Source organism: Cebidichthys violaceus, unplaced genomic scaffold (genome assembly GCF_023349555.1).
Source record: "Cebidichthys violaceus isolate CVI_PGR_0920_01 unplaced genomic scaffold, fCebVio1.0.p SCAF_41, whole genome shotgun sequence".
Lineage (NCBI taxonomy): Eukaryota > Metazoa > Chordata > Actinopteri > Perciformes > Stichaeidae > Cebidichthys > Cebidichthys violaceus.
The window spans coordinates 815721-832752 of record NW_027176606.1 but is presented as its reverse complement, the minus strand read 5'-3'; the positions used below and the strand labels follow the sequence as shown (position 1 = coordinate 832752).

The 17032-nt window shown below is 42.0% G+C and overlaps 1 protein-coding gene and 4 non-coding genes across 6 annotated transcripts in view; 1 reads left to right on the top strand and 4 right to left on the bottom strand.

Annotated features, from left to right (window-relative positions):
• Positions 1-12485, bottom strand: part of intu (inturned planar cell polarity protein) — a 32322-nt gene extending 19837 nt beyond the window's left edge. For both annotated transcript variants that reach the window (XM_068728128.1, XM_068728127.1), the window contains exons 1-12: positions 12229-12485; positions 10210-10829; positions 9582-9667; positions 6972-7193; positions 4417-4535; positions 3358-3447; positions 2650-2727; positions 2261-2447; positions 1860-1913; positions 1298-1360; positions 632-850; positions 439-531 (exon numbers count right to left, since the gene is read on the bottom strand). In XM_068728128.1, coding sequence (XP_068584229.1) covers positions 439-531; positions 632-850; positions 1298-1360; positions 1860-1913; positions 2261-2447; positions 2650-2727; positions 3358-3447; positions 4417-4535; positions 6972-7193; positions 9582-9667; positions 10210-10829; positions 12229-12314 — 1917 coding nt within the window. In that variant the 5' untranslated portion in view covers positions 12315-12485. The remainder of the gene's footprint in view (positions 1-438; positions 532-631; positions 851-1297; positions 1361-1859; positions 1914-2260; positions 2448-2649; positions 2728-3357; positions 3448-4416; positions 4536-6971; positions 7194-9581; positions 9668-10209; positions 10830-12228) is intronic.
• On the top strand, positions 192-263 carry trnad-guc (transfer RNA aspartic acid (anticodon GUC)). The gene has a single exon. It is a non-coding gene; the product is annotated as a tRNA-Asp (tRNA).
• trnan-guu (transfer RNA asparagine (anticodon GUU)) lies at positions 6357-6430 on the bottom strand. Its single transcript has one exon. It is a non-coding gene; the product is annotated as a tRNA-Asn (tRNA).
• Positions 12486-12846: 361 nt separating the features above from the next.
• Positions 12847-13063, bottom strand: LOC137886026 (small nucleolar RNA U3). Its single transcript, XR_011104936.1, has one exon. It is a non-coding gene; the product is annotated as a small nucleolar RNA U3 (small nucleolar RNA).
• A 1224-nt stretch (positions 13064-14287) lies between these two features.
• LOC137886027 (small nucleolar RNA U3) lies at positions 14288-14504 on the bottom strand. The gene has a single exon (XR_011104937.1). It is a non-coding gene; the product is annotated as a small nucleolar RNA U3 (small nucleolar RNA).
• Between the last annotated feature and the right edge of the window lie 2528 nt (positions 14505-17032).

The following is a 17032-nucleotide window of genomic DNA, read 5'->3' as shown; positions in this document are numbered from 1 at the left end:
AAAAGACAGCCATGTCTTTTTGGACATTGTCCCTCCTTGTTAGTATAGTAGACAGTGTCTCCACCTGAACAATGGAGGATCTCAGGGAGATTAACATCAATAAATATTGTTTGATATAGTCCTAATGCTTGTATGTCCTTGTCCCATGTTGTCCATATAAAAGACATGTCTGTCTTCAAGAACAGTATCCCTCCTCGTTAGTATAGTGGACAGTATCTCCGCCTGTCACGCGGAAGACCGGGGTTCGATTCCCCGACGGGGAGAATTTATTGTTCCAGGAGCAACTGACTCAGAATTCTTGAGCACATTGACGTTTCTCACGGTTGCGGAAGTAAAGCTTAAAACCACCAGACAAAAGAAGGAGGACGTACTAGCTTTTGTTCAAGTAGAGGATCAGTGTGTTTGTATGGTATGTTAGGAATCTCCTGTAAAGTTCACCTGATCTACGTAAACACAATCGGGTCCTGTAGAGCCCAAAGCTGCAGAAGCACAGCCACCTGCCTCCAACAGCACACACTGCATGAAGTGCCTCTGAGGGGGAGAGATACAGACATACAAGCAAAGATAAACAAAGAATACTATGAATAGATACTGGACGAGAACAAATCCAATCAGTGATTCGTCTCCTTACCAATCCCACTATGAGGAGGAAGTGACGTCCTTGAGGCTGGCTGTAGCCCGGCACTGTGCTGCTGCCGCCGTTAGCTCTCTGCTGGGGAAACACCTCCCTCCAGATGACCAGCTGACCCACCCGCTGCTCAGACGCCAGCGGCAGCAGGCAGTAGTGCTGGCAGTACAGGCACACGTCCAGCAGGTCCTCTTTAGGCAGGTGGTTGGCAATCAGGTAGGACTGGACGGTGAGCATGTGGATGATGTAGTAAAATACATTTAAAAAATACAAAAGATCAACTTCTTCTCTTCATGTTTGAATTTCTTTCTTTACCGACACAGTTGCAGACCGAGGACGCACATAAAAATATACATCTAGTAAATGGTGATAATAGATTTTGGAACATCCCACAGTAACAACACAGTGCGCTGCTCACTGCCCTCCTTCTCTCCTTGGTTAATAATTTAACAGATTAGGTTGATGAATTGTCACTGAGCCACAGAATAGGCTCGTCACGCCATCATGTCTGAAAGGTCATATTCTGTCAGCCGGGTCTTCTATTGTTGTCTAGACAGTGTGGTGCCATCAGGGGAGGATATAAATATGATAAGGCTGAGGCCTGTGTGTGTGTGTGTGTGTGTGTGTGTGTGTGTGTGTGTGTGTGTTTCTCTTGATTGAGATTCGTACCTTGTAGAACAAACAGGAGCCAAGAATTACATACAGACGCCTCAGGCCAAAAAAGTCCTCGGACTGTTAAAGGACAAAGATAAAAAATACAAGACAGTGAACACATACACACACTGTTGTTTTAAGTTTGACCAATGAATGAATGTCTGTATGTAGCAGATGAGGCATTATTCAACTGGTTGTCATCTGTATTATTTAAGGAATAAAACTTGAAAACAGTGAACCAAAGAAATAAGTATACTTGACAAAGCTCACCATGATCATATGAAAACTCCAAGTTGTTAAATGACCATTGACTTTACTTAACTAGCTCCTGCATCAATAATCCTGCCCCCCCCCCCCCCCCACTTCTAAAAATAGTCTAACCTTCTCCTCTCCCCTGCTGAGGCTAGAAGACATAAAGCTGCTCAGCTGACTTGTATCTTCGGGGGTCATAACGCAACATGAACCGCTGATGTGACTCTTTAGTCTAACAACACTCATTTGTCATTTTTTTTTTCAAGACAATTGTCCATCACTAACAGGTGACATACTTTTAAAAAGTAATTCAGTGTTTTCTCACCATTTCTCCAAAATCAGAAGACTCAAAATCAGAGAGAACAGTATCCACCTCCATCTGGAGACAGAGAAAATGAAATATAAGCTTAACAGCATTTCATTATTGTCACAACAACAATATGCGTTCATTGTGGGCACACACATTGAATATGCTCATGGACAATTTTAATTTTGTGTAATTTTCAACAGTGGACACTAGAGGACGCCATAGCTTCATTTATGTCAACATTATCACATTCAATTGTTGAGGAAACGTAACAAAATGATATTCAAATATCTGTTATTACTTTATTTACTTATGATCCAACACAAATATTGATCAATAAATAATATTCTTGTCTCAGTCCACACACACACACACACACACACACACACACACACACACACACACACACACACACTCACCTTGATTTCCGGAGGCAGCGTCAGCCATCGGACCGCCGGCAGTCCGTCAAGAAAAAGGGTCCCCGAGACATCGGGGACCGGTGGCGCTGAGGAGCCGTCCCTCAAGCGAGACGGCTGGATGAGCTGCTGGAAGAACAGGCAGAAGAAGTGGTCCAACCTGGGCGTGTGGTCCACCTTACAGAACGCACTGCGGAGGACACAATGAAGATATGAAAATGAACTAGAGAAGAACGATTCAATTTCAAGAATAAAGAAATGGAAGAAGGGAAGGATATTTGAGAGCAAAGAAAAGGGGGTTAAGAGAGTGAGACAATGAAGACTCTTGTGTCAAATTCAGCTGGAAAACCTTTGCTTTGAATTAGTGAAACACATTTTTTTGAGCGACTCACTTGTCTAAGGAGCCGTACATCACTTTGAGAGTCCGGACTACGTCTCCCACCACCGTCTGCAAATACAGCAGTGGAACCCTGGAGGCAACCGGAGAAATGTCAAACACAGAACGTGAATAAACTTCAGCAGATCTTATCAAATATTTGGACTAACTGCCAGGAGCCGTGAAGCAAAAACATTGATAAAAGTCAGTTTGTGTTTTTTTTCTTTCTACGCGTGGGTGTTCCTCAAAAATCAATCTGTGTGTTTTTTTAAGCATGAATGGGATTATTTGTCAACCGAGACGACGATTGATCGGGCTGCCTTGATGACTAAAAGTGAAAAAGGTTTGGGCAATATGACTCATCTCATGAACAGCCACGTGCTCCTTAAAAAAAAAAAAAAAAAAGGCATTCATCCTGCCAACAAAGGACAAAAAGAAGCACGTGTGAACGCTGAAATTGTTTTTACAGATTGTGCTCTGAAATACGGTTGAAACAGTTCATTTCTCGGGCTCACGTCCCGCTCAGAGAACTCATCACCGCATCAACATCGGCACCTTGATTGTTAAAAATGATCTCCTGACAATTTCTTTTTTTCGGGTGATGTCTGCGTTGTCTGTTTCTCAGCTGCTAAAAGGCCGCACTTCAAATGAAATGTGGTGGAGGCGGGGCTACGTCACAGCGTAACAATCAGAGTGCAGAATGTTTGACGCTGCCTCCCTCTACCTCTCGGCAGGAAGACCGATGACCAACAGGTTGTTGCTCTCCTTCCAGTAGCCCACATGGACCAGCTGTTTCCCGAGCAGCAGAGAAGAACTAAAAGGAGAAACGGTGAAAAGACAAAAAAAACAAAAAAACAAAGTGACGAATAGAACAAAACAATGAGGACGGCGCCGTTAACATACAGTAAATACAACCTGATTGTTACAGTCTTGACATCCAGTCGCCAGACCTTTTTTTCCAGGCTCACTGTGGTTTTAAACTCAACTGGGAATTGTGTTGATATTCAAAACATCCAACTGGCAGAAAAGTTAGGAATTTGAAGGAGCTACAATAACAACATTTTGGGAATTCATCACCACCACATTCATCTTGATTCCTCAGAATTTTGTTTTTATATAAGAGGCCATTATAAATAAATAAATATCTGCCTATAAACGGCACCCTTTCTTGTGCCAGCGCTTTTTTCTTTTTTTATTAGCAGAAGGAGGAGGAGATGAAAAAAAGGATGGAAACATTCATAACTCTGCACTGAATATGCCTCTTCATGGAAGAACCAGCTCTGTGTCTGACAAAGATCAAGGGTTCAGACACAATGTGGACTTGATTTTGAGAAAAAATGACACTTTACAGTATCAATGGTATCGTATACAACTAATATGGTCTACTAAAGATATTATATGTAAGTATAGGAGCTTCATTATGGGCGAAAAATCGGTTAGAAATCACTGTTTTAAGTGTTTTACATGGATGTAGAATGAATATCTTTTAGTTTTTGACATTTGGTCGGACAAAACAAGACATTTAAAGACATCCTGTTAGGCTCACAGACCTTGAAATAGGATTCTTTCATTATTTTTTTATGTTTTCAAACCATAAAATATGATATAAGAGAAAATAAAACAGTATTATAGCCATTTTCAGAAAGAACATAGTCTGATTTGATAAAGAACCAGTTGGAATCAAAGCATCTGGTTGGTTTAATAAATAAAGTGGGGATTAAATCCTCCACATGTAACAGAAAAAAGTTGCATTTGTATTTTTTCCCCATGCTGCTTCCCCTACCTGAGTATTTGCCCTCCTGTGACGTTCTCCAGCATGTCGCACAGAGTGAGGAAGATGCCCCTCACTCCTTTCAGCTGGCCGGACGCCTCAGACACGGGGTACTGGTACAAGATCTCCTCCTGCAGACACGAGCACACACATACGAATATCTGGTTAACTGTGTCATGACAATGATACATCCAGCAGAAGGAAACCACTCTGGTGAGCCTCTCAACCAAAAAAATGTCACATCAAAATGTGAAATATCTGCCGTCGGATGCTGGAGTCACCAAAATCGTTTCTCCTCTGATTCATGGAAAGCAAAGATCAACACATGAACCACTGGAGGTTTATTCTGTCACCTCAATCGATGTTTCAACCCGTTTTCACACAAAGATGCCACTTTAAAGATGACGATTTTACATGTTTGACTTTCCAGAGTAAAGAGAAGTCAGATTCAGGAAATACAGGAATTTGTCTGAAGCTCACAGAAACTCTCAGCTGCTCTTCTGGAACCTACAGCACGCACTTCCAAATAGTGTGCAACCAAACTATTTTGTGATTTTGTCTTCATCCCCGGACGAAACACAAGCACCTCACAAGAGACGAGGGAGCGCTCCGGGCGGACTCGGTGAATCTTTGGTGACATTAGTATTCGTCTCAGCACGCTGGACACTTTAAAGGAAACGGGGCGGATAAGAGCCGCTGAGGGGATCAGAGGAGGTGGTGGGTGAGGGGGTGAAAAACATTCATGAAGGGGTCCTTGCAGGCTTTGCCAACCAGGACAAAGAAACGAGGCGACAAAGCAACGCAGTACAACGCTTCAGTTACATCTCGGATCACTAAAATTCTCACACAGCTAAGACTCAAAAATACCACCTGCTGAACCTCTCCAATTTCTGCTACCCAGCAATCAAAAAAAAATAAAAAATCAAAGTCGACGTTCATACACGACACTGTCATTTAGAAAATAAATGACAGACAACCCGGCACTCTGCACCGCTGTTAATGTCAAGGAAGAAAGAAAATCTGGCGAGCAGATACACAAAATGGAACTGCAGACCGTGAAGCTCAACCGTAAAGAAAATATGAACCTGCCAATCAACGTCCACGGGGGGAAAAATGGAATTACAGCGGAGGAGGTGTCGTTTGCGAGAACACACACACACACACACACACACACACACACACACACTGTGGGATTAACACTTGAATACATGTGAATAAAAAAAGATGGATATATTGTGTTAATAGACTGCTGCACTACAGCCAAAAGGAAGTGTGGATTCAGAGTAGAACAAGAGAATAAAGTTCACAGCATTAAAGGTTTGCTCGGGGCAGAGCGCCTTAACTTCTCCCCCCGGCTCTCTTGTTGTTTCGGTCAGTGGAAACCGTCCAGAGCGGTAGTTCGCTGAGAGAGTCTGAGTCGCGTCAGATAAAGTCAAAGGGAAGCTTTCCATTCCTGGAATCGGGGATTTCCCGCACACCTCAGGTCATTTCTTAACACTCAATTATCAGAACTCTCCTCCGTACGTCTGTACGGGTCAATGTTTCAAACACACTCTCGGAGTCGGTGTGCTGTTGACCACAAAGTCGCGATCGGGTTTCCCAGAGACCCGCTATCGTTCCAAAGGGATGGAAAAACATGTGGTCATCCAGGGTACAGATCTCAACAGTCAGTTCCATTCATCTTAAATTTAATGGCCATATTTAGCTTTTGTTTTTCCTCCGTCAGCACTGACTGCACACGAGGCTCGCTCTGTTCAAAGCTCCCTCCTCGTTGCTCTTTATTAACAGTTTCCACAGAGGAACTCCGTGAACTTTTCTACATTCTGACCGTCTAAATGCAAAAGAAAGCAGTCACACTCTTGCTCCTGGTTTATCTGACCCTGACCCCTGATCACAGACACCAAGTTACTGATTTACACGACGCCATATTTTATTTAAGAACAAAAACTGAACGTCCCTGGGTGGGCTCGAACCACCAACCTTTCGGTTAACAGCCGAACGCGCTAACCAATTGCGCCACAGAGACAGCTCTGCTGCACCCTTCTGGTGGAGATTGGTATAAACTCCTAACAATTATGATTATGCACTATAACTCATTTATGACATCTATAACTTGCAGGAGCTTTGGGGTGGGGCTTCCAGCACTGAATGTCACTGACTAATCAAATACACTCCACTTCTCCACAGCAAAATCTGCGTTTTGTTTCTAAGCTCTTTGACTTCTTTATGGTTAATGTTGGACTTAAAACAAAGAGGAGATTTTATGATCTCAGACTGCATTTCTAGCGTTTTAAATCTGTCTCTCTCTCTACAGCTCAACATCCAACTTCAATCTCAATGGCACTATTGTTGTCGCTTTATTGCTGCAAGGAAAATTGCGTGCAGTGATCACTTTTTGATGTGTCAACCGACTAATAAGCATGATTTTTGTGGGGCTTAAGACGCAATAGAGACGCAGGTGAAGCCTGCACTTCATTTCCTCAGACTTTTGGTCAAAATGGCCAAGATGAGGTTTAAATACCCATACGTGTTTCATCAGACATTTCAGGAAGAGGTCACAGACTGACCTCTTCCTGCGGCGATGCCGAGTCCAGTTTCAGCGAGAGGTACAGGACAACGTGCGGGATGTGTCCTATGGACATCTGAAGTTCGGCGGTGTCCTCTCCCCACAGCAGACGCACCAGCTGGCTGACTGGAGGAGAAGAGGCCTTCGTCTTACGGTCCGATGAAGTGTCGCTCGCACTGCCGTCGCCGTCGCCCCGAGCTACCGTCTCCAACGTCAGCCTCACCTGGAGGAGGAGAGGCGCAAAATAAGAACAGATTTATATCCTGTTACGTCATTTCATTGCATCAGCTTTCCTACCAGTCCTTCTCAGAGTTCATTCATTTATATAAAAAAAAAAAAATCAGCCACTACGGAACCACATTATTATACTTGGCAAGACATTTTAACAGTGCTCATGTGTCTGTCGTAGGAAAATAGAGGTGTGCACGTGTGCCGTGCTGCCAAAAAAACGTCAATCATTACACATTCATTGAAAAAGGCTGAAAAGCGAAAAGCAGGACGTGATTGTCAGAGAGAAAGAAAGTGACACCAACAGCCAGACCTCACCGCAGCAGAACAAAGAGCAGGGATCTGTGTGTGTGTGTGTGTGTGTGTGTGTGTGTTTGACTAATTATAACCAGACGTCTGCTACTCAAAGAAACAGCGGCAGGACAACAAGACAGTCCATCTTCTCTTGTTCATGCCCCAGTTCTCCATTTAATACTGGCATTCCTAGAAAGTCACCGTAGCAGAGAAAGTGTGTCGGCAAAGAACTCACAAATACCATACATCACAAGTGACCCAGTAATACTGCTGCTGGAACTACATCCCACGCATTGTTGTTGTTTAAACTTGCACATAATTGATGCAAACACACTTCTCTAGCAACAAAAAACAATGTACATTGTCGACACGCTGCCGTGGCGTATCTATAAACAGTGAGCTGACTGGGCTGAGACCCGTCAGCGATTCAAGGATATCAGAACCAGAGTCCAGATGTGGAAAAAAGAGCAGCAATGCACGATCCACGTCATCAGGTCAGCATCTCTAATCTGAACCAGCAACCATCACTGCATTTGGGTTTGGTGCAGGTTTTATTTCTAGAAGGAATAACGCCACGTAACCCCGACACAAGGGGAATGTCCTATAAAGACGATCCAGTAGGTCTGAGGAGTTTTCCCTTATGGAGACATTTAGGGGGGGAAAAAACCAGCGGAACGAAGGCAGAACCGTGGAGGTCCAGGTCCTGACCCGAGCATTGTTCCGAGTCTGTAACTAACCTAAGAAAAAGTCATATGCTCCAAGAAATAAATGAGGTGTTGTGGTCATTACTTTCAAACAAACGTGGGTAGTCCTCGATGTTGAAGAGAGGAAATGTTGAAACTGTATTTTTCTAATCCGGCGATCGCTCCCAGAACCCTCCAAGGTCTGTCAGCACTAACCACAGGACACCCGCCGCCCCAGCAGGCGCCTGCATCTGGGCTGCCCGCCATTTTAGCCAATTCCAGGGGTATTATTAAAGACGAGCGGAGCAGCGGTGGAACAACCACGTGACGCACCTTTCAACTGGTGACTCCCGACACTCGAGAGGTCAATATTTTTTTTGAATTCGCGCAGGATGCGAGAAGTGGCTTCGGGTAGATTGAGCTGAGGGAATCAACTTCAGACGAGGAAAAAAAAAAAGGTAGAAAACTTTCAAATGGGGCAAAGGCCTAAATTTGAGAAGTCCCTGGGTAAAGAGGCTGAGTGGGCTAACTGCAGCGCTTTCTCTCATCATAAATAATAAGGATGTGGTGAGACTGGAGTGTGCTCTCACTGGAATTCCAGCCCGTTGATGTCAGTCATTATAGGTGGACACAGGCACTCGACAACACGAGCGGAGGACTAACTGAGGCTTGTTCAGCTACAGAGGGCACGGTGGACTAACTCCGATACTAATATTTGTTCCTCAGAACATAATAAGTACCGTCTGCGTTCCATCTGGGAGGGCTGGCACACAGACAAACCATCATCCAACACACACACACACACACACACACACACACACACACACACACACACACACACACACACAAAACAATCATTCTGTCACCAACACAACTCTATTTCCACTTTTTCGAGAGAGGAAAATCTTCCGTCGCTCTTTCCCGACAATGTATTTTAGTTTCCGACAACATCTTCTAATCAGCTGAGCTTCCAAATCCCACAACAGCTTCCTGTGGCGTCACACCGCAGTCGCGTCTATCCGCCGTCAACCCAGGCGCACTCTGTCATTTGCAAATTCCTGCTTTTTGATGGTCTGCTTTTTTTTTTGGGTGAAAATGCACGACTGAGGCGCAGACTATGGATTTTTTTTTTTTTTTTTTTAAGTTACTGCTCAAAGGATCCTTTCTCTAATTGAGGGGTTTTCTAACGTTAAACAGCACTGACTTCTGCTTTCTATTCACATTTTAGCAGCTTAGAAAAAGCCAAAGTAACTTAACGTCTATTTGTACCGTCCTAGTTTGCAGTTTGTGACGAGCCGGGATCCGAAAAAGACGAAAATGCGGCCTTAGAAATAAAAAAAAAAACGGAGCTCCCAGTATTGGTGAATATCAATATCGATACTAAAAGGAAAACCACTAACACTGACCTGTGTCGGTCCTGGGATGCAGGACAGAACCCTCTCGATGTTTTCAGACGTCACGTCCACATCGTCCACCGCTACCAGCACGTCACCTGAACACAGCAGCAGTCAGTAAGAACCCTGCTGACCCGTGCACCTGGCTGAGTAGACCCAGTAAAAAAGGCCATTTAAGAGCTTCACCTGACCCGCGTCTCAGTCACAGAGCTATTCCAGGTATTTAAACCACTCTTAATTGTTTGAGCATGGAGCCGGGCCGCTAAACAGTAACTCATGTGGGCAGTCATTTGTGGCGAGTTCCTCCGTCTGCTAGTGAAAGCTGTCCGATCATTAGATAGAAGAAAATAAATCACTCTGGAGAAACCCTGCTTTCAAACGGACAGATTAGCATTTTTACAGAACCAGACCTGAACTTGAAGAGTTTCATTCACTCTATGAGTGACTGTGTGCTGAAAGTTACACTTAGACGGAATATACTTGTTTTTGTATTATAGGGCTTCACGTGCCTTTTCAAAACTGTATAGAAAACACTGTGACGGTATTTAAGATGGCCGCTGACACAAGTAAAGAAACTGAGATATTTTTGTAGATTTGTATTCTAGTAAATACCAGCCAACTGTTGGATTCATAGTCTTACCGATCAGAATTTGGCCACATTTGATGGCCGGGCTGTTGGGTATTAGTCCATGAACAGTCAGCCTCTCCTCCTGACTGACCGATGCAGTGTTTCCTCTGCTCCAGGACGGGCGATGCACCACCCCCAGCAGAGCTTCCAGAAGGCCTCCTCCGTCAGACAGAGGTGTTGAGGAACCTCCGAGACGTTTAGGGTTGAGGTAGACGCACACTTCCTTCAGCTGCTGCTGCTGAACCGTCACGCCCTGCCTTTGACCCGGCTGGTTCTTCAGGATGGATGCCGGAGGAGATGAAGTCGAGTTGTCTTTACCTCCATCCTTCCCTCCTTTTCCTCCTCCTCCTCTGCGCTGAGATGGCCGGCGTTTTCTCCTCAGGATCCTGGCTAACCTCTTCAGCGCCGGCTCACCTTTCGTCCTCGACCCGCATCGCTGCTTCTTGCTTTGCTCGGTGATGATCTCGGCCTCCTCCTCGCTGAAGCGAACGTGGTTGGTGGACACACCTTGGCTGCCGGCGGCGGCGGCGGCGGCTTGGGCCAACGCGGCCTCCTCTTCGCCCTCACTCAGTTCCAGGTAGAAGAGCTCGCCGTTCTTCTGGATGTCATCAAGCCATTCTGGTTCCAGGTCACTGAGAGCATTGAAAGACATGTAGTGTCAAAAGGCACAGTGGGATCAGTGGTATGTGACTAGATATCATTTGACATTTTGCACAGTTTAAGCTTTTGGGGCATTTTTTTGTGCCAAACTTGTATCCAAACACGGAGTCAAATACAGTTTTACAGTATCAGTTATTGCATGCGTTTATAACCCTACAGTAGAAACTACTGTATGTATTTGTTTTTAAGTGTAATCACATGCTTGACCAAAAGGGTGGAACTAAAAAAGGAGATGTTTTTGGTTTCTCCCTTTTTAAACCTGCGGTGGGCAGCTTGGAAGTGATATCTATAAATCTACTGAGGATGACAGGCAGCATACAATTATTTAAGAAGGTTTACCTCCCAAATTGAGAACACACCCTAAAGCCATGAAAAGCACAAGGAAGGAGAGAGGCTGGGATGACGCTTCCTGACATTTAGAAGCACTTGTATTTAAAAACAACGTATTATATATGTGTAGTAAACTGGATGAATCTAAAGCGTTTTATATCTACAATGTAAACCATCATAGTGACTGTTCAAAGTGTCACGTTACATCTCCTCCGCACAAACTTTTCCAGTTCGACTTTATCTCACGCACAACCTCCAGTAGCTCCACGTGGTCTCATATTACCACGTGCACGTGCGGAGACTGTTTGTTTGTTTGTTTACTAGTCGCGCGGAGTCAAACTATCTTCTTACTCAGAGTAGTCGGAGCTGTTGACACTTGATGATGCTGGGTCGCGGTCGGTGCCGTGCTCGCCGTCTTCTTCCTCCCGACCGCTATAAAGAGTTTCTTCGGTAAGCGTGCGCGCGTTCGCAAAGGCCATTTTTATTTCACGTGTTTTTAATTTTCGGAGTTCGTAGCTAAAAGCTTAACTTTAAAAAGAAAAACGAACGGCGACGCTCGCTCGCTCGCCATGTTGGAAGCACTGATGAGCGCGCTGCGGTGGGTGTGGTCACGTGGCAAGAACGGGGCCAATCTGATTGGCGGACGGCGCAGTTGCCCCTAACAACGCAGAAACTTTGGGTGACTCTTCTTGCTACCTGGCAGCACGAGACTCTCGTCCACGTTAAATAATGCAGTAACGACACAGACAACACCACATACCCGCTCATATTATAGTTACAGGAAACATGTATTAAAGTTTAACCGTTTGGAAATAAACACCGACATGATATTAAAATAAAGAAAGGACCGTTAGTTGCCTTCGTCTACTGAATTTCAAAATAAAAGCACATTTGAACTTTTATTTTGTTGCCCCCTTTCTCTCCACCGGGGTGGCTTTTTTTTTTTTTTTTTTTTAAATCCCCTCCGGTATTTAGCAAACGTCTGCACCTCTGACCAAACAACAGCATGCTTTAAAATAAAAGTACTCGTACTCCACTGACCTGTAAAGCAGAACGCTGCGAATAGAGTCAAAATCCTCTAAGTTTTTAGAAAATGAACCTCCGTCTGCAGAAATGTTAAACATCATTTGTGTGTTTCATGTTTTCTCCGGGCCAACAAACACTGCAGTGACTTAAATTGTCCAGTTTATACAATTGCAATTTAAAACTCCAAGAGTGGCCAAAAAGAAAAGCTTTCAAAAAAACAAAACAAGTTGTCCAAATAATTCCTCTCCTCTGCTCCGTATGAAGCTTCTCAATGTTTCTCCAGGCACAGCCGAGTGGAATTTGTCCCAGCGGTCTTCTTGGCAGGTGGACTAAAAACACGCCCACTACCAACAAAAAAAGCTCTGCTGACAAACCCACACTTGTAGGCTACTTCTATTTCTAAAAGACTCAAGTGTGGAGGAATAACGTTAACTCACCGCGTAGTTTCTATCGGTTTTACAGACAATATCCTGGAGAGAACGTCCAAGAACTAGTGATATCATTACAGCTATAAAAATAATAATATTATAGTTAAGAAACAAAGCGCACAAATATTGAATGTTCTATTGACTAGTAAATACAGAAGTTTATACCTAGAGTATTAATATGGTTTATTATTGACAGTGTAGCACTACCACTCTGATCATACTCCTTCCCTCAATGTCCCCAAAGGAGACAATGAACGGTCATCAATGACAGACAGCATATGAACTTAATCATGACTGTCCACCCGCTTCGCGCTCAGGAAAGAGTATCACCATCTCTTCATCGTGGTTAGCGAGACCAAACAATTTAGAAACACATTTCTCAAGTCAAACACTATAGAAATGATCCCTGAAAGTATAGTCTTAACCTAAATACTGCTCTCCTCCTACTAGTAGTATGAGGAACACGTGCTCCTCTGTCATGGTGCTGATGTTTAACAATGACCACCAGATGTTTTATACCGACAAAATGATCACAAATGATCACAAATAACGTCCAAATAGGAGCGAACAACACCGAATAAAAGCCACACAATGTACATAAATATATTTTTGTCAACAAGATATAGCAACATTTAAAACGCATAATTATAACCTAAATGTATCAATATACATAATACACATCTTAACACTGTTCTGCTGACAGTAGAGAACAGCGTATACAAGAGAACTGTTCCCACGATAAAATCTTATATAAACTATTAAATGATCTATACAATATATTTATTTACCCACAATGCCCTCTGGTGGCTATCCCTCCTCAGAGTGAAAGTGTGAGTGTAAGACACGCCCACTACCAACAAAAAGCTCAGCTGACTAAACCTAAACACATGTAGGCTTCTTCTATTTCTAAAAGACTCAAGTGTGGAGGAATAACATTACTTCACCACGTGGTTTCCATCAGTTTTACAAACAATATCCTGGAGACAATGTTTAAGCACTTAAGATGATTTTATTCAAGCTAAAATAAAGTTGCTACAGCTGTGAGATACATGTTGTGGGGGGAGATGTATTTGCAATGTAGTATTAATAGTATAAGTATTAAATTGCACAAAACTTATCAAGCAACATGTCTATAATTCTGTTTAAAGTGGTTCCACTTTTGAATGTTGCCATATGATGTTTATTAATAGGGCGTCAATGCAGGAAGTACCAATACCAGATCATAAAAATAAAAAAATCATGCATTCAAAATCACGAGTTTAAGTACTTATACTTAGTTTTAAAAGTACTCACTCAATGCAGAATACCTCTTTCAGGGAGTTATGTCATTATCAAAACATCTCCAAACAACATTTATCCTACAGCTGGAGTAGTTTTTTAGCATTATATTATTACTGATTCAAGACATATTTAAGAAACATTCATTTTATCTACAGTTTGGTTGTTTATTCTATTAACTAGCAGCTAAGAGAATAATAGAATAACAACAAAGTAATTAATATATGGAGTGAGGCAAAATGCACAAAGTATCTCCCACTGTAACAAAGATGAAGAATCCATACATTTAAAATCAAAAATCTACAACGGCTAAACGGATCGTCAATGATTCTAGTTAACGCTATATTTATTATTGACAGAATTGCACTACCACTCTGATCATACTCCTTCCCTCAATGTCCCCAAAGGAGACAATGAACGGTCATCAATAACAGACAGCATATGAACTTAATCATGACTGTCCGCCCGTTTCGCGCTCAGGAAAGAGTATCACCATCTCTTCATCGTGGTTAGCGAGACCAATCAATTTAGAAACACATTTCTCAAGTCAAAAACTATAGAAATGATCCCTGAAAGTATAGTCTTAACCTGAATACTGCTCTCCTCCTACTAGTAGTATGAGGAACACGTGCTCCTCTGTCATGGTGCTGATGTTTAACAATGACCACCAGATGTTTTATACCGACAAAATGATCACAAATGATCACAAATAACATCCAAATAGGAGCGAACAACACCGAATAAAAGCCACACAATGTACATAAATATATTTTTGTCAACAAGATATAGCAACATTTAAAACGCATAATTATAACCTAAATGTATCAATATACATAATACACATCTTAACACTGTTCTGCTGACATTACAGAGAACAGCGTATACATGAGAACTGTTCCCACGATAAAAGCTTATATAAACTATTAAATTAACTATACAATATATGTATTTAGAATACCCACAATGCTCTCTGGTGGCATATACCTCCTCAGAGCCTTTTATTGGCTGCTGTGATCCTGCATGGCAGCATGTTAGCCTCACATGCTAACAATAACAGGAGATAACCGTTGTTTTTAAAGCCCATATTTTAGACAATCATCAATATATGTACATTTGCTAAATACTGGTGTCACATTGTGCAAAGCAGCTTAATACGAAACTAATGTCACAGCGGAAGAGACGAAAAAATCCCACTTTAACGTTGAGAAGTGCCAGCAAGTAAAGTAGGCTTAGTGTGCACCCCTTTCTAGCGTCCGACCTCAAACGAGCTTGCACGATAGTTCCTTTACGTGACAAAATAAAGGCGGCATGACGAAACAGTTAAGAAATCATTTCAACACATTTAAGTGACTAAAGAAGAAAACAATAACATACAGAACATATTTTAAAACGTTATCTCACTATAGCACAATATTTAAAATTATGAAGATTTGCTTTTAAAATATGTTCTTGTTCATTTTACTTTTTTTTTAAACAAAACAATTCGCTGTTTTTGGTAAATTACATGCTGGAAGCAGAGACACAAAGCCAATACAATATGGATTCATTTCCATTTTTTAAAGCAGTAGTTTAGGTAAAAAAAAACAGAACAGGTTGTCTTCCGTTTTTAGGTCATTAGTCTATTAAATTAGCTTATTCATTTTAAATCATTAATAAGTGGTACCAGGTGGACTGTCCCAATAATGTGTTCATCATAAAGTTTAGCTGCAACATTTTCAAACTGACTATTAACAGAATATGAAGCCCTCGTGCCACGTGGTAATCCTCAATTAGCACGACCGCCGACACAGGTGTGCTAACGCTAGGCTAACCTAGCTAACGCTAACTCAACGGCACATTTACATAGCGTTAGCTGCTAGCTAGCAGTCCACCACGACCGTGACGTAGCTACAATTACCTAAAGTAAACGATAACTGGACAACCGTTTGCCTTAACTTGTGTTATTTCTCAGCTTTAGATGCGACATATGTTTAAGTCGTAGTTTTGAGTAGTTTTGAGTAGTTATACATAACAAATTATAATCAACGGCATTTACTCACCACCTGTGCGAATAATTACGGTGAAATGGCAGTCACTTAATCGAGCCCCATTGCGCATGCGCGATTGAGACAGGAAGAGAAAGTTTAAGTTAGGTCAAGTTAAAGTAAAATGTTCATTGTGTGCTCTTTTTGTTCAGACAGTTAATTATTTGGTGTTATTTATAAAAAAGAGTTGACGATGCAGTTTGAAGTGTAATAAATCAGTATTGTAAAATAATAATAACATTACATTTGATGTAATTACTTTGGATTATACAATAACACTGCAATGTGTTAAATAGCCTTTACTCTATAGCTGACACCATTTGACCTAAAGCTTTCATTTTTTAACGTCTGAATTGCTTTGAGGAAAAGGAATGCTCAGATTTATAACACTTTGCTTCTCATTCACACAATCAAGTGCTTTGGCAGAAATGTAATGAAACCAAACAAATGTCCATAACAAAGAAAAAGTCAACATGCAGTTGTTATTTATTACATTTTCTTTCTTATGGAAAACAGACCAACTGTTCTTTATGGATCTTCTCCTCCTTGGAATATGCTCCATAACACACATTTTCTAATCCTTACTATTTGGCCTGTTTTGCCTTTTCTTGTTTTATTGACACCGTTAGATTTTAATATGTTTTTATGGTTGTTGTTTTTGTGTGGAACCCCAGGATGACCCCAGCACGTTTATGGAAGTTAATCAGGATCCAAATAATGAATAAAGAATGAATGAATAACAGCAGTATTTGGTATAGTAACGTGTTAAGCCTATGTACTGTATATGTTTCTGAATATTAATGAATGAACGCTAATGAACATATGGGACCAAATGTATGATTAATATTGTTTCATCTAGTGTATGTTGGTTTCCCAAGTATCTATTAGTGAAACGTATTTGTAGTTATGGAGTTGTATTCATAAATATCTGTGGTTATATCGGTATTACACTGCCCTCTTCTGGCGTGTTGGTGGAAATGTAAACTACCACACTGCTACTGACCCCCAAGTATATTTTTGCAGTTATTTTAAACATCTCACAAACAACACAAAATACCAGAAATGCGACGTCTGGCTGCCTGAATAGAC